At 31.0% G+C, this 26836-nt stretch overlaps 1 protein-coding gene across 4 annotated transcripts; it reads left to right on the top strand.

Moving 5' to 3' along the window:
- The first annotated feature begins 1596 nt into the window (after nt 1-1596).
- Nucleotides 1597-25936, top strand: LOC132718605 (TNF receptor-associated factor 3-like). Of its 4 annotated transcripts, XM_060702320.1 has the most exons (12): nt 2269-2286; nt 5142-5253; nt 6400-6742; nt 7996-8100; nt 10132-10296; nt 10884-10964; nt 11591-11665; nt 17238-17357; nt 19163-19276; nt 20055-20256; nt 21319-21557; nt 23080-25936. In XM_060702320.1, exons 3-12 carry the CDS (start codon nt 6509-6511, stop codon nt 23413-23415), a joined length of 1671 nt encoding a protein of 556 aa, XP_060558303.1. In that variant the 5' UTR covers nt 2269-2286; nt 5142-5253; nt 6400-6508; the 3' UTR covers nt 23416-25936. The 4 variants fall into 4 exon arrangements, with proteins under 4 accessions (XP_060558304.1, XP_060558305.1, XP_060558303.1 ...); XM_060702321.1 differs by lacking the exons at nt 2269-2286; nt 6400-6742; nt 7996-8100 and adding an exon at nt 1597-1902; XM_060702322.1 differs by lacking the exons at nt 6400-6742; nt 7996-8100 and having other exon boundaries at nt 2112-2286.
- The last annotated feature ends 900 nt before the right edge of the window (nt 25937-26836 follow it).

The raw sequence follows: 26836 nt of genomic DNA, 5'->3' as shown, positions 1-26836 counted from the left end.
AAAAAATCAAGAATTTTTCAGATAATTATTATCTTTACAAATTGCAGATATGAAATTAAAGAATGAAAATATTTTTATTTTAAAAAAAAAATTCTGTGATGAGTGATGAGTCATTTGGGAAAAAAAAAAAAAGGTACTTTTTTTTAAAAAAAAAACCGCGGCATAAGATTTGGGGGGGAACGGGTTTTAAAAAACTTTGGGGGTCGGCAAAAAAGCCCCCAAAAAAAAAACGAAAAATTAAAACCCCAGTGTAATAAAAAACTTTTAAACGTGACGTAAAATTTTGTTTTATTATAGTTATTTTGGGAATTTGGAAAAGGTGTATAAAAAAAGTTTAAAACCCCCAAAAATTATAATCACCCAAAAAACCAAAAAAAAAAAAAATTTTATAAAACCCTTCCCCTGCCGAAGAGACGTTTTTTTAAAAAAAAAAACCCAATTTGGTGTTTCAAATGAAACGTCAAAAAATTTAAGATTCCCTTTGGGAAAAACCTCTTGGGCCCAAAAACAGGCTCACATAAAAAAACGGGAGGGAATTTTTTCCCCGTACCTTACGAAAGTAAACAAGAGAAAAGGAGTAGTCTATTGAACGCACTTTTTGTAATTAATATCAAGCTTTCACAAGGTCATATTTTTTTCGATACTGATGGTAATATGTATCATTACTCTACTTTGGTAAATATTTATCATTTGACAGTTAAAAAGTGCTTTTAAATCGGAATTTACACCGCGTTAAATCGAACCGTACGCGCATCACCTCAGTGCATGTTGTTTACAACGTTGTGTACCAAACGGGGAAATTTAGTGTGTGTATATTACCCGTCTGGCTCGGTTATATCAATTTCTTTCGGTTGATCAATATCCAATCAAAAAGGCGGAAAAAATCTGGAAAGGGTAATAAATAAACGTATCGTTAAAAGCGCGCTATTGTTAGCGTTACACTATAGGAGCGTCATTGAAAAAATACTCATTTTTAACAGTTTACTGTTTTTATTTTATATATGTGATAAAAAGAATATCATATTCGTGTAGATTCAATACTAAATTATTGAACTCGTTGAATAAAACAATATTATGCTCGCCAGAGGCTCGCATAATATGATTTTATTCAACTCGTTCAATAAATTTAGTATTAAACTACACTCATTCAATATCCTCTATATACTGTTGCGATCTAACGGCCCCGAGACGACCCCCTTACCCTTATTTTTGCCGAAACCCTCAATAACGTCAATTTTTACAGTATTTAAGTTAATTATTTTAATTTATTTAGTCGCTTGCACACGTAAATAAACATAACAATTAATTATTATTTCGGAAATCGTAAATAACTTGTTAATAAAAAAAACAAGAAAAATAAATAAGTAAATGAATAAATAAATAAATAAATAAATAAATAAATTAATAAATAATAAATAAATAAACCCCCAAAAAATATCACAATTCGGTGTGAAATAATGGAAACCCATCATGGAAATCCAATAAAACCGTACGATATTATTTATAGATATTTACAGGTCATGTAAAACTTCCGCTTTTACGTAAATGTGACTCTACTTATTTATATTAGCCACTGTATATGTTTTGTTTTTTAGGGGAAAAAAATGTTTGAAGTAATTTGAAATAAATAAACTGGAAATAATCGACATTTTGTATGGACAAGATTGTTTTGCCAGTTTACCTGCCGCCTATATGCACAGTCATGCGGTTAAAAAAGAAAGGCGTGGTGACAATATAACATACTCGTGATCGTCAGACCCTGGTGATAAATGAGTAACATTATGTAACTCAACGCAGTTTAGGAAGTACTTGCGGCTTGCGTGGATGGCATACGAATGAATAAGAGCATCAAAGGCTGTATTTTATTATGACGAAACAAATATTGTTTTATTGTACTCTCACGTGCGTATTATATTATCTTCTATTGTATCTAGAAAGGCATTAGTTCATATTCCATATAGATTACGCAATGGAATAACAAAAAAACAAAAAAAAAAAAAAAAAAAACGCAATGGAATAACAAAAAAAAAAAACAAAAAAAAAAAACAAAAAAAAAACAACACACACACACAAACACACATTCACAAACATTTAAATTTTTTTTTAGGAAACCAAACATTTTAGGAAACCATTTGGCATACCTAACTAAGTTATACATATTCACAAGTAATTTTAACTATATATACATGTAAATGAGAGTCCGAAGCTGAAGTGATAACAATATGTACAGGATTTTACGGACAGTCGATTCTTTTGCGGTTCTAACGGCATGACTTTTACCGGAAGGTAAATACATTATTGATACTATCATTTACTCCCGTTACAATTTTTTGTTTTGACAAATTCACTATAAAATAAGTTTCGTTTGTAAGATCCCGTGGTATGGGTCATTTTTCAACAAAATCTAAATTTAATGTTTCTCCAGAGTTGAAATAAAAGTATTAAAATTCTCTTCTTCTGTCATCACCAACGGATTCAATGGAGTTGGCAAGTGGCACCAGGGGCGCGCCTCCTAAAATTTTACACCAGTGCTAAAAGATATTAGATATAGGGGAGGGGGGGGTCTACCGGCGCTCGCCACCATCGTCAAGAAATGAAATATAATTCAATCATATTATAAAGTATGAAATACTCTGATCTTAAAAAATTAATTTAGATGAAAATGTATAATTTAAGCATCGAAATGTTTAAACTACTAGAGGTAGCGCCGTTCCAAAGACGTTTAAGAGTAAGGGGGCCTAACGCATTTCCTTTAGTTCCTACCCCGCGTTTTTGCTCACACTATCAATTTTGGTCTAGCTACGCCTTTCAGTCTAAATTGTAGGTGTGCTAGTACAAATTTCTTACTTATTTAATGAAGATTCGCAAGAATGTATCATTTCTCTACTTCTCTTTAAATTACCACGTTCTGCCTACTTAAAAAAAATACGTGCGCTCCTAACTTGCCCTGGTCATAATTATTCAATACATTTTACACTGCAGAAAAATAACGACATCGGGTTACATTTCATTCAGTCATATATATGTGAAGCCGAATGACAATACTTACCACGTTGTATATTACACATAAATAAACATAAGTGCTTTAGACACAAACAAAAATGGAGCATCCATCTAAATCATCAAACTTGTTTAAAAAATCAACAAAATTCAAGTTCTTTGTTAAGAATTGATGGTAAAATCATGTGAAAATTGAATCGAACCAAGTATATGTGTGCTATTCTACAGAAATCAAAAACTTTGACACGAGCGATAGCAACAGGAGAATGTTTAACCGCTACGGGTGAAACTGAGAAATACAGTCGTGTTAAAATGTTACCACGGAGAAAGGTGGGGATCAAGGTCTCAACCCTAGTGTCTGTGCACTCACCCACATGTCGGATATCATTGTCTAAAACTTTCGTTCCATCATGTATATCTCGGCGAAGTAGCCCGGTTTCCTATGCTAGTTTCTTATTATCCTAGTATAAATAGACAAAATCCAAAATTAAATTTGCATTTTACAAACAATTAAAAATGACCACATTTTGATCAAAATTAAACAATATATTTTCATCTACAATGCATTTTGGATTTTTTTCTCATATTTACTGAGATATTTAAAGGTCCATTATGCCTTGATAATGCTTTAATTTTTATTTCTTAAAAGCTTTTTATATTTGGTTTACAAATACTTACTCACTTGCCAATTATCTGTAACATTGTTTTCCTCTGTTGCATTTTGTCAGTTAGTACAGTTAATGTGATTGATTATTTTGCATGAAAATCAAATTACCAATTTGTTTACATTTTGCTTATATGACAAATAATTTCAAAATTAGCTCTATTTTTTTTCAGGTTACAAAAATTTGACATGCTCTAAAAATCATTATCTGAATGTTATATAAATAATCATGTTAAAGAAGTAAAAATCTGTTCTAAGGCATAAAATGCCTTTAAATTAACTTGGAAACTTAAATAAATCGTGACTGCATGTGTGAATATGAGCCATACTTATAATAATAAGAAATAAAAGTCTCATTCTTTTGCACGTGTCTATATATAGACATAAATAAATGATATCATTTTGGTTTTCCATTTATGTTTTTCAATCCTTTACATTACGCATCGTAATATATATAAAAAATATCGACCTCGAACACAATAGTATGAATACACAGAACGGATGCGGTATTTCGGTCTAACCTACGCTAAGAAACTAAGCATGTAAACAAATTGTAATTTAATGTTGGGAGTTGTTGACAAGTTTATTTCCAATAAATGTAGTAAAAGTCCACCTAAAATAAGGGAATTCATAGGTAAAAATGCAAACTTTTTATAATTAGTGAAATTAACATACATGTATATAGTATTCAAATTACAATTTATATAAAAAAACAATTAGCTTTGTAGCATCATGAAATTGTACATTCGAACAGCAAACTACAAAGGAATATACACATTATAGCTCACTTGTATAAATGAGATGTTTTTATGGTGTTCTAAAACTAAGAAAGGCCAGATGAGCCGTGTCACGACAAAACCAACATAATGGGTTTGCGACCAGCATGGATCCAGATCAGCCTTCGCATCCGCGCAATCTGATCCGGATCCATGATGTTCGCTTACAAACCCTATAACAAGTAGAGAAACTGATAGCGAACAGCATGGATCCTGATCAGACTGCATGGATGCGCAGGCTGGTCAGGATCCATGCTGGGCGCAAACCCATTACGTTGGTTTTGTCGTAACGCGGCTCAAATCTTTCTTCAACCTTGTGACGCATTCTGACAGACTGCACACCCATTGATGTTGCCTTTCTCCAAACTGCCTCAGAACTCGTTTTCTTTTTTTTCCCTGGTGCTATAACATCATGTTCATATGGTGATCTCTGAAATATTTTGTAAAAGTAAGAATATTTTAGTGAAGAAGGATCAAGATCAGTTATGATACATATTTGACCAATTCAAAATGAAGTAAAAGTTTAAGTGTCAGACTTAAACCAATGCAGATGGAAAATAAATTGTCAAAAGAATATTCTGTTTTGCACTTTGTTAAACACATATAAAAACTTCACATATAAAAACAAAATCACAAAAAAATCAAAGGGAAGATAATTCCCGAGTGAGTTGATACATTTTTAATTTTTCTTTTTTTTACAGGCGCATGTCTAAGAGAAGAACGGACCATAACCATAAAAAACTTGTGAACATAAAGCATCTTAAAAGATATAAAACATTGTTATTGGAAGATAAAAGACTATTACATTGGCAGGTAATTACCTTTAATATTGTTTCTTTATTATTTTCTATAATTAACTGTCCAGTATAAGTTTTTGTAATACATCAATATATATATTGGCAGAAACCATGTACTGATCAGGAGAAGTAACCGCTGCGGAGAGTTTGATTAAATCAGTCAAAATTATTTAACCTATCTCGTACCACAGTTTGCCAAAATATTACGCAATGCCCGCCTAAGTATAAAGGTAAATGTCAAAGTAAGTTTTATTTTTGCAATACTGGTTACCAAGTTTCAGGTTTAATTTACAGATTCTCTGTTTGCATACATACAAATACAAGTAAAAATACATGTTAATTACAAGACATACAATAAGCCAAGCAACACAAAGCTATAAAATAGTACATACTAAATAAGCAAAATTCAAAGACATATTTAATATTTTACACACATTTCAATTCAGTTAAACAATAACCTTATAATTACGTAAGAAATTTATTTTGTCCGAAATATATAATGAACTAGAACGGTTTTAAAAAGACTGGGTGCACGATTTAATCGGGCCATTACGTTTGACCAGGTGTGCTTATTATGTATAGAGATGCACAAATTAGAACGTTTTACAATTGGTGACGTTGCCAGCAAGAAATAATGTAAGTGGAGTATCAATTAAAGTGTGTCATTGTTAATAAAAATTTATTTAACAATTTCTGTTCAATTTGTTATTCTACTTTTAATGAACATTCAATAACTCACGTGACACACAAACATCCATATAAAGAGTTTTTTTCAAGAGTTTAAATACATGTATATCCTTCAGAATGTATCGGTTACGCATAGTTGATAAAAAGAGTGGGCATTGTTCTTATATTTTAGATAGTTTATTAATCACCATCAAAGTGGTCAGTCTTTTGAAATATATACGTATCTAATTTAACTCAACTTGACATCGAAAAATTGAACAAAATGTCTCTTTTAAATACCCGATGGAAAAGAGATATATTGCCGTATTTAAATAGGACTCGATATTACCTTTAAACTGACCATAGGATATCCATTGTAATTGCTAATAACTGAATTTATGTTTTGTCTTTCGACTTTAACACATATTTCTTTCATATAGGTCAATGTGATGCAATGTACATGTATGTCATCTTTTTTACTGTAAATGATTTATAGGATCAGGATCACAGATGAAATAGTTGTGGTTGTTTGTACGAATAAATCGTATTTGGGACAAATATATGGGACAGAAAAGTGTGTGATTTTTGTTTTTCAAGACTTTAGTATGTCTAGTGATTACTCATCTATTCAGTCAACTCCTTCGGGAACTCCACATTTTATTAGACTAGAACCCAAGCACTGTTGCAACTTTTGTAAAAATGTTCTCCGAGACTCAATGCAGACAGTATGTGGTCACAGAATATGTAAAACTTGTGTTGAACCATTGTTTGATGATAAAACAGAACCAATAACGTGTCCAGCTGGTGAAGAAGATTGTTCAGTTTTATTCAAAAGTGATGTAAGTATATTCTTAACGCAACCACGTATAGTGTAGTTCATGAAGCTAAGGCAGCAATCTGTAACAAAAAATCTGTTAATGTTTATTTAATAATATTTTGTGGCAACTCCATGTATTCTATAAATAAATACATGTAATATGCATGATTAATACAAAAACAAATATTCACAAAGAGATACATGTATATAGTACAAATGGACAGGGCTACAAGTTATAGCAACAACCCGCTCGACAACGTTAACGTCTATATAGTTGGAGACTTTTACGATTTTATGCAAGTCATTTTCTCCTGTGTGAGTTTTTTGTCTAATATTTTGTTTATAACTATATCATTTAACAATAAATGAGGCGCGTCATGACAAAACCAACATAATGGGTTTGCGACCAGCATGGATCCAGACCAGCCTGAGCTTCTGCGAAGTCTGATCAGGATCCATGCTGTTCGTTTCTCTACTTGTTTGTCGGCGAACAGCATGGATCCTGACTGACCTGGATTAATGCTGGTCGCAAACCCATTATGTTGGTTTTGTCATGACACGGCTCAAATGAGTTTTATATTTCTCTTTCGATTTCGAATTTTATATTAAACAATACTCGTAGTTTATTCTGTTCATAAAAAAATTTGCATGAAAGGTACTGGGAAAAAATATGATATATACTGTTAAAGGTAGCCTTTCTGAAAATCATCTTTTGATCTTGTCATTTGATTTCATTTTTAAGTAATTGAATAAATTAGGCGAACTTTGAAATAATGACTTTTGTGTACCTATTTTATTATATTGTGTGTTAATTATAATATGTAAATTGATGATGAGATTTTAAAAACATTTTCTCATATTAGAATGTCAGCTTGGCCGCCAACTTCACATAAAAAATGATAAACTTAAAAACGTCTATCAAAGTGATTTTTCTGCTAATATCTTTTAAATGACAAGAAATGCCATAACAACTTCATTAAAATTCTCTTGATTGTTTTCCTTTTAATTCAGTAATTTTAAAAGTTTAGGCGTGTAGCTTTGCGCAGCTATGCCAACGTCTCATATCTCCTTCAGAGTATCTTATGGGTCTCAGGCATATTTGTCCCGCAGTCTGTTGTATTGTGCTATCAAGATTTCAATCTTTTATTGTCTAATTGGACATACTTAATTAAACCGGAATTAAGATTTTAACTTATTATTCTGATGCTTCTTCTATTTTAAAAATATGTATATTGATATTCCGCTAATATTTATTCAAAAGGCGTTTCATTTTAGATAACTCAAGATCCAAGTAGTCGCCGAGAAATTAGAGACCTCCTCGTGTCATGTGAATTTGTGAGCTTTGGATGCATAGATGAAATAAAATGGAAGGCGTTATCTGTAAAGTTTTAGTTTTATTTGTGTTTTTAGATTTTTAATAACATAAACGTGACGTCATATGCTCAAACAGTCCAATTGTCCACATGCATCATTAAGTTACATTTTTTTATACCAATTTTCTTTTAGTTTGATTGTGTTCGAAGCTATAAGCTTATTGAAACACTCTTGAATCTGTTCCTGGAACTAACCAGTACCAACCAGTACTAAGAAATGCATGTAAAGTTTCTTGCACAAGGAAACAAGGGCTTGCCTCTGATGGGCTCTGAACCAACGCGGCCAGCAATCATTTCATTACTACTCCGACGCTTTAACCTTTCGTCATTAAGTTTTTTTTAGTCTGAAAGACACAGAAGTTGATATGTAAATGGTGTATGATCACTATAATGCTAGCCTTCATCTAACCCTCACCGCGGCACATACCTTTCTTTTTTCATTTTATTCAATTATTTTCAGTTCAATTCAGTTTAATATTATTCTATTCTACTCTATTCTACGAGGGATGATCAAAAATAAACCGGACTGTGACTGTCAATTGAAGAATTTTCAACACATCACTTATTGTTATATATCACACTTAACCGGAAAACAATACCTGTAAACTGATGCTTTATATAATCTGATAACGCAAAAATCTTGTCCGTAACAGCAAATTCAAAAACCATGGTAACGCATACCCGGCGCAGTGCGTAAATTCGCCTTGACAACAGGCGCTTTAAGCTGCGTATATTTTACAATATGGCACATTTAGATTTCAAATTACGCCAAAACGTCATGAACCATATCTTTGACGTTGTCAGTAAAAATGACTTCATTTAAATCATTTTTATATTTGCAATCACAATTCAAACGTCACATGTTAATGAAATACTCCCGTTAAAATTATGTCGTCTGAATGTCTCGAAAATCGATCAATAAGAAAAATTTGTCAAAAGTAAGACGAGAAACTGTTTAAAACGTAGAAAAAGATTATGGCTATCAAGGGAAAAGTTCCAGAAAGCCACAGCATATTTTTTCATTAGCATAAAAAATTAAAAAAGGTAATAGAGAAATAGAAAACAAGTAAGGGAGAGACGAAAAAAGAAATTTTCAAGGACGTTGGTGACGTCAATCGCCAAGACGTTGAAAAATGACAAGTCGATTGACTGCGGACATTGTCAACGATGTTCGAAGTAGCTACGGGACGGTGCAGTCAACTCTACGGATTTTAAAATGATAATAGTTAATGCATTAATTACATATATTGTATTCTTGGTTTACAATTGTATCAATTATTTTCTTATTTTACGCAGTAGTTTTTTTGGAGAAACTGTGTCAACAATTAGACAGTCATTGTTCAAAACTGGCTATGCGTTTTATTTATTTTAAAATAATGACAATTTTGTTCATAGTTGTATTATCCTTTTATGTTTTCTTATGTATGATACATTATCATTCAGCAACATTATTTTACATTATTTGTAATACAAAATATAGTTTATTGCATGTGCCATTTTTCCAGCAATCAAGTTACAGAAGGAAAGAACGGAAATTTGCGTCATTACAGGAGTTCTTTATCATCATCCATTCTTTTACAATACAATATGTTACCCACTTGTACAGAAATATATATAGGCAGTGGATCCGCCGCATCAACAACATGACTGTACCACTTATTGGCATACTCTGTGAATGAGTAAAAAACTGCTCCGTTAGTGAAAATACGCTTGTGACGTCGTTAACGTCAATTTCAAAATTATACCGTGCGCCGCATTGCTGTATATGTACATGACACTAACTGCATAACTTTTTTATTTGTTTATATTTCTTGTTGGTATTTTTTGTATCATTTAGGGAATAGATTCCGATTTATGTTCCGTGTATTTTTATGTAAATTCATTTAACAGGTAACGAATCATTTACAAAGTCCGGTTAATTTTTGATCATCCCTCGTATTCTATTTAAAGGCTCGAGTAATACAACTTCAGCGTATTGATAGTATGTTGTAGTTTTTGAACTTTCATATCAATATTTTCACAATCATCTATGTTACAGAATCATGTTCAGACTTGCAAGTATCAACCAGTTACATGTCCAAATAGTGGCTGCAATAAAAGAATACCCCCGAAAGAAAAGAAAATTCATTTAAAGAAGTATTGCGAGTACAAGCCCGAACAATGCACGTTTTGTAAAAAGTTTGTTCCTTCAAAGCTCATGCAGGTAATTTAGCACATTCTAATTTTATTTTTGAAGTCTTTTTTATGTTCTCAAAAAAGAATAATGATAGTATAAGGAGTGTTTCTCTCTTAGACACATTAAGTGATGTACAGCATAGTTGATACCGCTTACTTTGATATATCCTTCAAGGCTTGTACCGATGTAAGTCAACCAGGAGTTCTACAGTTTAACATATATTACCATATATGTGTCCGACAGGTTGTAATATATACAGGTTGCTGAAATTTAAAGTAAAATATACATGGAAAGAATAAGAAATAGATATTACTTTCATGAAATAAAGAATAATCATATTCCGTCAAAATAAATGTATTGCTGTTTTAACGATTATAATACTTACGTAGTTTCGAATAGGAGGCACATTTTTTGCGATTTCAGTAAAAAAGGTCGAAACATTTCATCATGGCTTATTTGTAAAATTAATTATTAAGCCCTGAGAGCGATTAATCTGCAATCTTGCACACACAGTATTAATCTAGAACTACATTTATTAGGACATACATCTTAAAAAAAGTATTCCCAGTTTAAGAAATAAATTCTTATGTTTATTATTTATTCTTATCGTTTAGAGCCACATAGAAGATGAATGCACATCTGTTGTCATGCTGTGTCCCTATCAATGCGGTAGCCTAAAAATGACGAGAGTTGAGGTAAAATTATTTCTTTTTACATAAAGGTTATATAATTCATTTTAAATCGCAGTCAATCATTCTATTTTAGTTACTAATTTACCGATAAAATATTTATTATGTTGTTATTGACAATATTTTGTTTTCATTTACTGATTACCCTTAAAAATGTTCCGTCATTTAATTATCAAACAAACAATTTTAGTTTTGTTTGTTCCCTATTTCTCCGAAACATCTGATTGTTCATAGTTATCGTATAATATAGAAGAAAGAAAGAAGAAATTTTTTATTTAACTTGTACATTTACTTGTATCTCGTTATACATCAAGTAGTAATACATATAAAACATTTTGCCATGGCTGTATTAAAACATGGCATGATAATGAATGTTTCAGTTTATGCATTCTGGAAATAAGCTCTTAATAAGTTTGAAATTAGATATTGAGTAACAGTAATTTCTCACTAAGAAAGTGTCTAACAGTGAATATAATGAACATTATTATAGTTCAATAAACATATATGATATACATGTGTCAGATATTATTTATGATCAACTTCGAAAGCTTCGTTAAAAGACAATTAGTGTTCCTGTTTAAGTAAATTATTTAATTTTCAAAATGTTTTCAAACTGACATTCTTTGCTTTAGCTGAATAATCACAAGGAAATATGCCACATGAAGCCTAGAGAATGTCAGTATAAATGTGTTGGCTGCACGTTCATGGTGAGTTAAATTCTCAATTTTACTGTAACCAATAATGTATTTCATTTTGATGTCTAGTACATGCAGTTTATTGTATACCGTCCAATATATTTATTTCAGTTCATTAAATCTATGTTAACAAATAAAACATACAAGCTGTTTTTACAACTACAGATCTCATATAAAACGCTGTTAAGTTATATAATGTTTTATTGGCGTACTTCGACTTGAAATAGTATAAATGTTATCCATGAATGTATATTAGTAAAATGTTGGATTGCATGTGGGTCAATTCCCTTTAAATTTAATCATAGTTAGCCCGTTGCTGCGCTGGACTGAATGATACGTGCTATACTGCCATGTGTATATATTATAGGTACACTATACTTTCATGTGTACATGTACTATATAATCATGTATTTATGTGCTATACAATAATTTGTATATGTATATTTGGAACTGTATAATCTTTTATGTTTAAGTTGTATACTCATTTATATATGTACTATAAAATCATTTACATGTGACATATAATCATAAATACATTATTGCTTATGTACTGTACACAGTAACCTTTTTTTTCTCACACAATCTCAAATAAAAATTGTGATTATATACAAAAGTATACAAAAAATGCTTGGTTCAGGATACAACTATATTATAACCAGTCATCTGCTTATCACACTTATATTATGGAACATCTACAAAATTAGAATTTGATGATATTTATTGAAAAGATGTCTTTGTGTTGCACATAATATCATACTGTAGAAGGCAATTCTTCGCAATTCTAGTTGCAACATCATTAACTATATAACATTTCTTTTTCTTCTTTTTTCTCTTTAGTTTTAAATTCATTGTATTAAAGACATTTTAAAATTTTCTTTTAATCACTGATTAAAGTCATGTTCATATCAATTTTGGTTCAAAAATGAAAAGGTGTCATAAATAAATAACAAAAAAAGCCTAACTTATATACTCTAACATAATAAACACATGAAATAAATTATCATTGACTTTCTTAAAGCTTATTTCATTTTCTTGTATGTAAAGATTTTTTCTTTATTTTTTCCCCTTTTTGTATGAGAAATTGTCTTCTGTTCTTTTTTCCATATGTAATTTTTTGCATAATGGATGTTGTTGCAAGTTCCTTTTTTCTTTCTTTATTTTTTTCTTAGTTTATTCATGCTAAACTATATTTTTACTTTATTGAGGCCATATTATTTAGCGTTGTTTCACTGGGTTTATGTATTAATTTCAGTCAAGTGTAGTTATTTTGTACAATGGATATATAATGATGAATGTATAAAAATAACAATTGTCAATGAGTAATCTTAAGATTTTCTCTTATAATTGCCGAGGTTTGAATGATAGCATTAAGAGGCGTGATATTTTTAACTAATTCCATACCAAAAAAGCTGATATACTCTGTCTACAAGAAACTCATTTTATTAAAGAAATTGAAAAAAAGTTTACTCCGATTGGGGTGGATTATGTTTTTTTAGTCATGGAAGGTCAAATGCTAAGGGTGTAGCCATTTTATGTAGGAAAAATTTAGGTATTAAGATAAATTCAGTTAAAACTGATGACTCTGGAAATTTTATAATTTTACAAGTATCAGTTGATTCAATAAATTTTCTACTATTTAATGTATATGCTCCAAACATTGATAGTCCTAATTTCTTTAAAAATATTTTTGATGTTTTAGATTCTTTTAGTGATAATGATTCATTAATTTTCTGTGGAGACTTTAATCTTGTTCAGAATCCAGACTTAGATTACCATAATTATAAATCAAAGGTTCATAATATTAAGGCTAGAATTTTTTTATTAGAAGCTATTGAAGATAAAGACCTAATAGACCCTTTTAGAGAATTACATGGTGATGTCAGAAAATATACATGGAGACGAACTAACCTTATACAACAAGGCAGATTAGATTTTTTTCTTGTAACAAGTAATCTGTATCAGTTTGTACGTAAATGTGACATAGACGTTAGTTATAGATCTGATCATTCTATTATATATTTAGATTTTTGTTTTGTTCCTGTTAGTCATGGAAAAGGTTTATGGAAATTTAACAATGCTCTTTTACATGACATTGAGTTCCTTGATATAATAAATAAGAAAATAGATGAAATAAAATTACAATATTGTTTACCAGTTTATGAAATAGATTATATTTTAGATATACAAAATACAGAAATAGATTTTGTTATTAATGCTGAACTTTTTTTGGAGACACTTTTAATGGAAATCAGAGGTAAAACTATTTCTTATAGCTCATTTAAGGCAAGAAATGTTTATGAAAAACAACTAATGGAAGAAATTATTCATATTGAACAAAATTTAACAATTACAAATAAAGACAAACTTTTACATTTACAAAATGAATTGAATGAACTTAGATGCAATAAAATTAAAGGTGCTATGATCAGGTCTAGGTCACAGTGGATTGAATTAGGAGAAAAACCTTCTAACTATTTTTTTGAATTTAGAAAAATCACATTGTTTAGCTAAAACAATTCCTTTCCTAGAACTTGATGACGGAACTTTTATATATGATCAAAAAGATATACTTACAGAAACTTGTTCTTATTATGAAAATTTGTATAAAAATGTTGTTTTGACTGATGACTCTGATATTGATAAAAAATTAGAGAATTGTGATATTACTATGTTGTCTCAGGATCAATCAGCAAAACTAGAAGGTCTCCTTTCGTACGATGAAGTCTCTTTTACATTAAAAAATATGAAAAATGATAAAAGTCCTGGATGTGATGGATTTACAGTTAACTTTTTTAAAACCTCTTGGAATAGAATTGGACATTTTGTTGTGAAAGCTATTAATTATGCATATAATGCTAATTCATTTTCTAGAAATCAGAAATTAGGAACCATAACATGTATTCCGAAAGAAAACAGGCCAAAACAATTTCTAAAAAATTGGAGACCAATTACCTTATTAAATGTAGTATATAAATTAGCTTCAGGTAGTATAGCAAATAGATTAAAAACTGTTTTAGATATTTTAGTGTCAAAAGATCAAACTGGATTTGTTAAGAATAGATATATTGGTGAAAATACTAGATTATTATATGATATAATGAAGTTTACTGAAGATAATAATATGCCAGGTTTAATTATGATGATAGATTTTGAAAAAGCTTTTGATACTCTGTCTTTTACATTTATTGAGAAATGTCTTTCGTTATTCTGTTTTGGTCCTATGTTTAGGAAGTGGATATCTCTGTTTTTATATAATACTGAAACTTGTGTCATATTAAATGGTTTTTTATCCAATTTTTTTTAAAGTTAGACGAGGTTGTAGGCAAGGCGATCCAATTTCACCGTATATTTTCATTTTATGTGCAGAGATATTAGCAGTAAAAATAAGACACTGTAAGGATGTTAAAGGCATAATTATAGATGGGGAAGAATATAAAATTAATCAATTTGCAGATGATACATCACTTCTATTAGATGGTTCAGAAAAATCTCTAAATACTGCTTTAAAGTTATTAAGTAAGTTTACAGAAATTTCTGGATTAAAGATAAATTTTGACAAAACTAAGGTTATTTGGATAGGCTCTCTTAAATATAGTACTAGGTGATCAATTAAGACAAGATGGAAATTAACTTGGGGTGATACTCAGTTCAAATTGTTAGGTTTAATATTTGATGTTGATTTAGAAAAAATGATTGACTTAAATTTTAATGAAAAACTTCAAAAAGTAAAAAATAGTATCATTCACTGGAAAAAGAGAATATTAACTCCAATAGGAAAAAATTGCTGTTATTAAGTCAATATTGCTTCCTTTATTTACTCATTGTTTCACAAGCCTACCAACACCAAATACTGTATTTTTGAAAACACTTAATGACTTATTTTATGATTTCATTTGGGAAGGCAAGGCAAAAATAAAACAATCAGTACTTATTAAAACATACATAGAAGGTGGTTTAAACATGGTTGATATTTATAGTTATATACATAGTTTAAAGATAAAATGGCTTAAAAGATATGTTAGTAATAGCAAAAGTAAATGTTATAAGCTAGTAAACACATTGTTTAATATTGATAAAATTTTTAACACTGGAAAAATGTTTTGTAATTTGATTATTAGTAAAATAACAAATTCTTTCTGGATTGATGTTTTAAAAGCTTATATGGTGTTTGTAGATAAACTTTGTATAGATAATATAGAGCAAGTATTACATATGCCACTTTTTTACAATCACAACTTTTTAGCAGGAAATAGATATATTTACATTCAGACATTATATAATTAAGGAATCAGATTTGTAAAAGATATTATAAATGAACAGGGTAACTTTGTAGATTTGATATATTTAGAACAGGTCACAGGTAAACCTGTGAACTTTTTACAGTATCATAGTTTAAAACAGGCAATAAAAATGTACATGCAAAAGTTAAATATTTCTATTAGTAACAATTTGCTTAATGTTCAATATCCTATAATAAATTGTTATGTTAAACCTATTTTAACTATGAATAACAATAAGAAATATGTTTATGAAATTATAGCTAAAAATTCAGACATACCTACAAGTCAAGAAAGGTGGAACACATGTTTTAAAGATGATAACATTAATTGGCAGTTAATATATAGTTATGTTTTCAAATGTTCTAAAGATTCATATATTCAGTGGTTCCAAACAAGAATTATTCATAGAACTTTAGCTACAAACTCACTTTTGTTTAAAATGAAAATTGTTGATAATAAAATGTGTACTTTTTGTAAATGCTGTGAAGAAACACTTTTACATTTATTTTGGGAATGTCAGAAAATTCAAAGCCTATTTCAATACCTTAGAGAAAACTTACATAATTTTGACGATGTTCTTTGTTGTAAATGTACAGAAAATAAAGATTTTAAATATGACATATTGTTTCTAGAATTGAAAAGATATATTTATTTGTCAAAGAGAAAAAACTTTTTACCTACATGTATTGGTTTTAAAAATAGTTTGAAATTAGCATGAAATATCTATAGAAATACAAATTTGACAGATGATGAAAATAATAGATGGTCAATTATAAGATCCTTAATTGCTTAAATTACACTTAATATGTGAAACAAAACTTTACCTCGTAACAGATTGTTTAATTGTTTATTAATAAGTAGTAATTTTTATTGGTAAAATATTTTTGGAAAATAGATGGGTTTATTGTATGTATATTGTATGTATGTTGTTTATATTTATATGCAAAATATATACTGTAGATGTATTTGACAATATTTACATGAATATAATTATTTTGCAACATGTATATTGTATATTAACAATGTAAGGTATGATGGAGGATGACCCCGACCCCCTCATACCTATTACGGGGTAAATAAACGGGGTTACCCAGATGGGGCCTCAAAAAAAAAATAAAAATAAAAATAAAACATACATAAACATGCAAAAAAGAATAGTAAATTATCACCAATTATCAAATGATAATAATAATAAATATGAAACACTTTACCTAGGGTAATAATGAAAGTTAATTTTAAAAATTACCAGTTAGTTGAATATAAACCACATTTACACTGGTAAAAGTCATTATGTTGTAAAACAGGGTACAGATGAAGAGGTAAAAAATCACTTAATCAATGACTTGAACGGACATATACAATTAACAACTGATTATGCTAAAAAATTGGGGGATCAAACCTTGCAATGTTCACGGGAACTCCAGGTAAGTTTTTTTTCTTCGTATATTTTTTACTTCTTTTTGTGTCGCCTTGAAAAAGGCGACATATAAGGGTTACTTTTGTCGGCGGCGTCGTTGTCGTCGTCGTCTGCGTCGTTGTCGGTGTCGTCGTCGGCGTCGTTGTAGGCGTCCCCTAAAGCTTGTCCAGAGCATAAGTCAGTCATTATAAGTCGGATTGACTTCAAACTTGGTATGCATGCTTCTCATAATGACCCAAAGTGCAGTGCACAAGAACCAGTACTCTGTACTTCTTATTTTTTGAGTTATTGCCCTTTGTATATTTTCATACTTTATTTTTGTCCGGGCCATTTCTCCTTAAGTATAAAATCTATGGACTTGAAACTTCATAGGATGATAGATCTCATTAAGAAGAAGTGCAGTGCACAAGAACTGGTTCTCTGCATTTCTTATTTTTTTAGTTATTGCCCTTTGTTAATTTTCATACTTTATTTTTGTCCAGGCCATTTCTCCTAAAGTATAAAAGCTATGGACTTGAAACTTCATAGGATGATAGATCTCATTAAGAAGAAGTGCAGTGCATAAGAACTGGTACTCTGCATTTCTTATTTTTTGAGTTATTGCCCTTTGTTAATGTTCATACTTTATTTTTGTCCAGGCCTTTTCTCCTATGGACATGAAACTTCATAGGGTGATAGATCTCTTTAAGAAGTGCAGTGCCCAAGAACTGGTACTCTGCATTTCTTATTTTTTGAGTTATTGCCCTTTGTTAATTTTCATACTTTATTTTTGTCCAGGCCATTTCTCGTAAATTATAAAAGCTTTAGACTTGAAACTTAATAGGAGGATATATTTTATTGATAAGAAGTGCAGTGCACAGAAACTGCTTATCTGCATTTCTTATTTTTTGAGTTATTGCCCTTTGTTGATTTTCAAATTTCATTTTTGTCTTTGCCATTTCTCTTAAACAATATTGTTCACAAGGCGACACATCCGACTCGCGGAGTTCTAGTTTACAATTTTAGGCACACGCTTCTTTTACTTAGGAGCCATACGCCGCTTTTCATGGAATGACACGAAAGTGTCACTCTGAAGGATCCATGACAACCGCCGTATGAACACATTTGTGGATGTTTCTGAATTCAAAATGTCACCATTTTTGTTTATATTTTGAATTCTGCTTAAGCCGGTGCTTGAGGGCGTGGACAAAAACTTGCAATTCCAAGTACCATATATGAACCATCGTCGGATACCCATGGCCGAACCATTAACATTGATCATTTTGATTGCATGTTATGTGACATGTTTATCAATTGTGGGTATCCGACGATGTATATGAACAGGCTCAATCAAACCGAGCCTGCAACATTTTTTATTTTGTCGTTTTCAGCGTTCTTTTGGATTCCGTTTTTCTCTATTTTATTTAACTGTCTTCTTTGAATATTTTATCATCTTCTCTGGTTAGTCAGTTTATACATTTATAAACTTATGATTTCCGTGCACATTTCCCCCGCCGAACCACTGTAGGCATACAGTCAAAGTACAGTTTGTGGTATCCCTCAACTTCTTTTTACCTAGTAAAGTCAAGATCTTCCGTCGTCAAATTATGTTATGTTTCTATACGTGACTTTTGATTTTATATATTTATTCATTAATTATTTTATCCTTTTCGAAGAAACTCCACTTTTCAAAAATTGTTATAGTAGTGAAGCATTAGCAGTTATAAGGTTTCGCATATGACTTTAAAAACTGTACCTATTTATATAGTTTATTCATTGTTTGCTAAAAAGTAAGATTCCAAGTCTAAAGTATTTATTGTTCTGATATTTTAGGTAGTACAATCAGAAAGAGATCAGCTTCGTGCACAGGTTGATAATATGAAAAAAGAAATGACGCTGATGAAAAACAATTTTGAGAAGGCTATGAATTTATGTAAGGAATTAAAGGTAAAGATTGTCACATAACATGTTTCTTTGTCAATTATGACCTTATTAATACATGTGTATATTCATAAGGATATATCAAAAATGGCATGTCAATGTCTTTTCTTGCCACAATTGAAGAAAAATATCATCAGAAGTCAAATTAGCCAAGAACATTAACTAATAAAGAAACTCCTTGGTAAACTTGGAAGAAAATAAATCATTGACGAACGGCTTATGAAAACTTTAGGACTAAGAGACACATATCCCCCTGTAGAATGATGACGTTACGCCGATCTCTTGTAAGTGATTCTCATTAGTGCATTGTCTTCTTCATAGACAATAAAGCCTTTTTGTTTATGCTCATAAAAATCTATTTGTACATATATTTACATGATCATTTTTCCCTTTTATAACCGTTAAATTTGTTTTCTTATTAGACATTTTCTATATCGAACAAGTATTATAAATTTGCCGTTACACAGCTAACAGTACATATTTAGAAAAGATTTTGCAAGGGTGTTTTATTAATTACTTTTATTAATTATTTATTTATTCTGTCATTTCAAGTAAATATAAACGATCACGTCTTTGCTCTATCTTTTTTTTTAATTATAATATATAATTGTAAAATAATTGCGTAAGTTATGTTAGTTAATGTGTTTTTATAGTTAATGTTGCTGTCTGGAAGGCGAATATACCGTATCATCTTAAACCTTGCTTTCACTTGTAATTGTCTTTTTATATTACCCTAATATCTTGAACAAAGGTTAATATGTCCATTGTAAATTGATTATTTAAGTTAAAAATGGTATCAGTAACAGAGCGTGTAATTCATCTAGAGAAGCAACTAGAAAATACTGCTAAGAAAGACATTGTTGAACGTCATGATACAGATGTTCGAACCATGCAGGTATCTCTGACACAGGTTAGGGCACAAGTTGTTCAACTTGAAAGATTATATTTAAATGAAGGAAGATCAGGTCCGGGTGAAATCTCATCAGGTAAAATATGTGACGTTAACTTTAAAGTATACATTATGTCTAAGAGTAATTTTTCTGGGTTATGACATAATTATATACCGAGGATACATAACATACTGTACAATCGTCATAGGTTCTATATTATTTTAATCACTGTCGTTTATAATAAGATTATTTCATTTTAAACATATTAGAGAGTTGTTTATTGAAACAAATTTTTGCATGTTACATAGCTCACAAACACAGTGAATATTATTTACATAGTAATTAACAAATATAATATTTGAATACGTTTTCATTTAAGTTAAATGATATTTGTTAGAATATCTGTCTGCAGCAACAGTTCAGTGTTTAAGCATCATTGATTTTCTTCGGACAAAGATATTTAGAATAGGATCATTCAAGCTCTGTCCTCTTTGTCTCAAAACATTTCTTATTACAAACCTATGATATAAATCATTCATAAATGAAAATCGACCATCTACATCAAATGCTTAATATTACTCTTATTTATATGTAAAGAAAAGTATTTTTAGAAATTTTATCTAAAATATTTTCTTTCTCTGAGGCTAAAATTCGGTAAATAATATATTTCTATAAGAAAAACGCTTGAATAATAAGTAGGTTATAAAGGTTCACCCAAAAATTATTGTGATTTTTAAACCATATAATGACTTCTATTTAATTGAGCCTATTATTAATCGAAACTGCATTTGAATGACCAACATTGGTTATATATTTTTATTTTTATTTTTACATAGAGGATATTCAAGTTTTTTTCTATAAATGCAGGTTTTATTTTCATCGAGTGGTCTGAAAATAAATATTTCATGAGTAGCGGTAGTCAGGAGAGAAAAATGATAATTTTCATACCACATGATGAAAATGCATACTGTATCTGTTGAATAAACACGAATTTAATGTTTGTTATATACATTTTCTAATATTTTAAATTACAATTTGAAAGGCTTTTCCTTATATTTTGTGTATTGACTGAATTAAGAAGAAAGTAGTCCAGCAAAACACCAGTGAAAATATGGAAAATATAGAAGTATAGAATAAAGTTATTTATTTTGTATAAAGCTCCAGAGTTAAAGCGTATAATAGACAAGCATGACAGCCAATTTGCACAGTTGGATGTTCAGATGGCAGAGCTTGACCTGAGATTTCAGATCCTGGAGACAGCAAGCTACGATGGTACACTAATGTGGAAGTTGAGGGATTATGCTCGGAGAAAACAAGACGCAGTTCAAGGGAGAACACTCTCGTTGTACAGTCAGCCATTTTACACCCACAGATATGGCTATAAGATGTGTGCTCGGGTACGTAAGTTGAATTTGATATAATGATAGGTCCAAACATTCCACTGTTAATTATGCAACAAAACAATAATGCATGAATGTCACTGCGGACTGTGTTACGATCCAGAACACACATTCTTATATTTAGTTGCCTTCTCGGGAGAATGTGTTTGTATTTGTTTCTGCTTATGTGGTAAATAGAGGATATTGAATGAGTGCAGGTTCAATACTGATTTTATTGAAGAGTTGAACAAAACTATAATATGCAAGCCTTTGCCGAGCAAGATAAAATTTTATTCAACGAGTTCAATAAATTTAGCAATGAACTTACACGGATATAATATTCTAGTTATCACATACCCAAAATAAAGACTGTTTAAAATGAAAAATAACTTATAGTGTAAGCTAACATTTAGTGCGTCTTAACAAACGCAAATGACGGCATGGCAAAATGTATGCACCGCCTTGCAATACTATTTTTACGGAGTCGCAAAAGCGGCACAGGTATGTGATAATCATATTATTGTTAAAGGGATTTAATGTGTAAGAAAAAAACATGCCGCAAAAGTTGAGAGCAGGTAGGCGTTTAAATATGAATGATAAGTGATCTTGTTATGATACATTTTACTTTCATCTGGTTTTAAATATCTAGGTAAGAGGTAAGTTGTATTCATATGCATATCTATATTAATTAGAAGCTATGGACAGCATTCCATTTGGCGGTTTTTCCTCACTCAGGAAATTTTACATTAATCCATGTTATTATAATACTTTGAGTTATAAGTAATAGTATAAAGTAAAATTATTTTATGGCATTTCGAATGATTGTTCATTTTTATTCAAATTAACATGTGTATTGGCTACCCCTTCTCTAACGATTTCGAGCTCCCTGATCTTCCGCACACGAAATAATGTAGGCTATGACGCGATTTCTTACCGGCATTTATCTGGACACATGAAGTTTGGCTTTAACAGCTTAATTCATGCGTTGCTTTTCAACAAAGTGATGAACGAAAAATGTATTATCGTAAATTTTGGAGTGGACAATGTTTCTCACCATTTAATGATACTTCTTGATTGATACTTCTTGATTAAGATCTATCCTTACTTATCCTTATTTTTATTTATGTCATGTAAATATTGTATCCTGTCATATTTATAGTTTAGATTATTGCTAAAAATTGTCACAAGTTTCTGTTGTCAAACTTTGTATTATATATGTGTCGATTTGTCGCTTTCTAAATTTACTTCATAAATGTACATTTCTTACAATTACATTTTTAATTCAGGCAGTTTTTATCTCCTTTGTGCACTCATTTGGGAAATTTTATTTTAAACCACGTAATCATAACACTTTGTGTAATGTAACTCTATGGGAATTTGAATAAATGCATTTTAATCAGCATGTTTACAATACATGATTGTTACATAGAAGCTTTACTGGTGCTGTTTCAATAAGTGATTCAGTTGAAAATCTTTGCATGAATTTTCTATATATATCTTCACTTTAATTGAACTTTAACAGTTTTGGTTTCTCCTAAAGGTATATCTTAACGGAGATGGCATGGGAAAAGGAAGTCACATGAGTCTGTTCTTTGTTGTTATGAGAGGTGAGTATGATAACCTGTTGCCATGGCCGTTCCAGCAGAAGGTAACGATGACACTTCTTGACCAGGAGACAGGACAGTGCAACCTTTCTGACTCGTTTAGACCAGATCCAACCAGTAGCAGTTTTAGAAAACCAACAACAGACATGAATATAGCTTCTGGATGTCCACTATTTGTATCTCATGCAATTCTTGAAACACCTAAGTATGTTAGAGATGACACAATAATGATCAAGTTTCATGTTGATCTGTTAAATCTGAACCATCCATAAACACTTAATGGTAAATAACATTACACATTTTAATAAATATTTGTTAAAACTAGGCGCTTTAAAATTCAATATGACGGCCATATAAACATATCGAATATGGCTGTATTGCTTAAGACAGTGTACACCGCACTTTGGAGTCAAACGCACTTTGTGGTCCGACCCCAAAGTGCGTTACGTACTTTAGGGTTCGACCCCAGAGTGCGTTAAGCACTTTTGGGTCCAATTTTGACCCCAAAGTGCGTTTAACAGGTACATATGCAATTTTTAACATCAGACAAACGACCGCACTTTGGGGTGAATAAAAATTAATTTTCATTATGTTTTAAATGATATATTGTAGTCAAAGCCAATGGTAAACAAAAGTCAATGTGTTAAAATAGAGAAAATAAGAATTCCCAAAGAAAGTCCAACATTGCACAATTGCAAATGTTGCAGGCTGGATTTGATTGAGCCTGTTCATGGATGGTACTGGAAAATGCAAGTTACCGTCCACGCCCTAGCACCGGTTTAAGCAGAATTTAACTTTTAACATGAACTGGAACAATTTTGAATTTAGAAACATCTGCGGATGTGTTCATGTGGCGGTTATCATGGAACCTTCAATGTGACACGTAAGTGCCATTCCATCAAAAGCTGCATATGGTCCCCAAGTAAAAACATACGTGTGCCCTTAACAAGAAAACAATGGGCGGTACTAAATAAAATGGAATTTTGAAAGGAAATCAGAGGTTATCAAGCCTGCATATCACCGATAAGACGTCAAAAGACAAATTTTAAAAGCAGGCCACATGTCCTAGAATTCAAGTGAGGAATACTGGAACCACCCAGCAAGAAAATAGCCGAATAGAAAGAATAAAGTTACCACAAGCACAGCACTAATGTCGTGCTGAACGATCTTTAAGGATCGGAAGCATAACAATAAAGCATAATATTGAATAGACGCAAAACATGTGCCCTGAATTATAATAAAATCAATATGGAATTTGAACTATCTAGATCAGTTAGTGAAGAGCTTTCATCAAGTAAAGAATTTGTATAAATTAATAAGCTCAAAATATATTTTCTCACATATTCCATTTATTTTAAATGAATGTACACATTTCATTAACCTCATTGTTTTTAGCCAATTGCATCATTTCCCCGTGTTTTTTTATTTATACATTTACAGAAATATGATATTCTTAGAAAAGGCAAATATATAAATCTTGGGAAATCTAAATAACACATTTCAGTAAAAAAATGTGCCTGATAAAATGTTGAAAGGGTCATTTATTTAGCTTATCTAAATTTGACATTTAAGAAACTTGACTAGGTGTAGATGCGGCCTTAAGTAGTAGTAGTCCGTACAGGCAGTAAAACTCTTTTAGTAGTCACACATTTAGAGTGGAACTTCATAAAAATGTAAAATTCTTATTGAGGGGTCTAGAGGTGATGGTTGGGTGCTTTTTAATTTTGGTGTACTTCTATAGATTCCAAAAGTTACTCATTGGCCAATTACCTGAACCACCTTTTAAATATGTTGCTTTTTGGCAATAAGAACAGTCATACTAGTGAATTAGTATTTGATATGGAAGTACAATACTACATTGTTTACATTTTGCTACTTCTATAACAAATTATTTCACATTAATCACTAGTTTATTCAGGTAACAAACATCTTACATTTCTCTGATACCATTATTTAAACATTATAAAATTCATGTTTGCCTACTCTAAAGAAGTATGAAAGATTTCCCATTAAAAAAGCCTCTGGCGAACGGTTGTAAGGCGGAGCTTACAAAAAAACTTAAGTTTGTTGATAAGCTTAATAGTATTTGTAAAAATCACTATCTATAATCCGATCGAGAAACTTGATATTTCACCAGAACATTGCAACAGAGTATATTTATAGTTCTTTGGAAAAATATTAACTGCATTTTATTTGAATGTATCATATTTGAATAATATCAAGGTATTAAGTAGACGCAAAAAATGTGCCCTGAATTATAGTAGAAACAGTGAAGACTTTAAATGATCTTGATCAGTTAGTGAAGAACTTTCATATTTAAAATGGGGCTCAATATGGCACCCATATCAAGTAAATGACTGACAGAACATCATATTTTTTCGCAGCATCTATTAATTTTAGAAATACAATTCAAAGTCAATTTCTCGATTTTGACCCCAAAGTGCGTGGGACCCCAAAGTAAGATGCGAAGTGTGACGCACTTTGGGGTCGGACCTTAAAGTGCGTTTGACCCCAAAGTGCAGTATTACAAGGCAGATTTCTGTTTATAAAAATACAAAAAAAGTATTATGTTTGTTTAATGAAAGTAAATGATAAAATGGATTGTATGAATGTTCAGTATGTGTGTTAAGATATATGTTAAAACTTTGATTACCATTTAATCATATTTTAAATGATACATGTTATTCGATTGATATGTGTATGTAATATTTGTACATAATATTATAGTTTATGAGATCATTATTCATGTACTGAGAAATGGAAAAAATAACTTTGATTCTGATTCTAATAAAAGTCTGTTCCGTATTGTATTCAATAACTGGCCTATACATATCACAATAACATCAGTTTTTGAAGTGGGCTCTGTGTACACGGGCGTTGTCACCCATAAGAATAAAATCAGGGCCGACTGCGCCAGCGTACGTGCGTAAATGCACGTCTAAGATTTCATTGACGTACCTTATTACGTAATTGCTGTCGTCAGTGTACCGTTTTCAATGATGTGTAGGTCCGTTTTCCCCTGAGCGCTTATTCCCGCCCACACCATGACTGAACCCCTGCAAAACGGCCGTGTTTTGCAAATCATGCTGGGGACTTCTCCAAACCCTAGCCAGTCTGTCCGTGAAGTCCACACAAAACATTGACTCATCAATGAAGAGGACCGGGGCCCAATCGTTAACTGTCCATGTGAAATGAGTCTGCGCCCATTGCAAACGCTCTTGAATATGGCGTTGTGTCAAAGGAATGCAAATTGCAGGCTTCCATGACCTCAGCTCAGCATCATGCAACCTGTTTCTAAAAGTTTGTGTTCTTACACGCACATCAGTTGCGTTCTGGAAGTCGTTACGTAAGGTCGTAGCGTTCGATAACCGTTGGCGCTTAGCCTGAAGAAAAATAAATCGGTCCTGGGCTTGAGTCGTTGAACGTTCCCGACCTCCGGTGTGGTCCTGCAAGACATTTCCAGTCATTTGGAATCGGTTCCACATCCTGGAAACAACGTTCTGGGATACCACAAGGACATGGGCAACGTGATTTTGTTCAACATTCCAATACCCCTGTTCATTTCATCTTCATTAAGACGACGTCTAACCTGTCGATTTGCCATAGTTTGTTAATTTCGAACACGGTTTTACAAAAAAACGAGACAAGTCTTGCTGCTTGTACATGTTTAAGTGAAAGCACATGTACATAAAA

This window comes from Ruditapes philippinarum, unplaced genomic scaffold, assembly GCF_026571515.1.
Source record: "Ruditapes philippinarum isolate M1 unplaced genomic scaffold, ASM2657151v2 ctg856_1_1_1_1, whole genome shotgun sequence".
Lineage (NCBI taxonomy): Eukaryota > Metazoa > Mollusca > Bivalvia > Venerida > Veneridae > Ruditapes > Ruditapes philippinarum.
The sequence above is the reverse complement of the archived record's forward strand: the minus strand, read 5'-3'. Positions and strand labels throughout refer to the sequence as shown.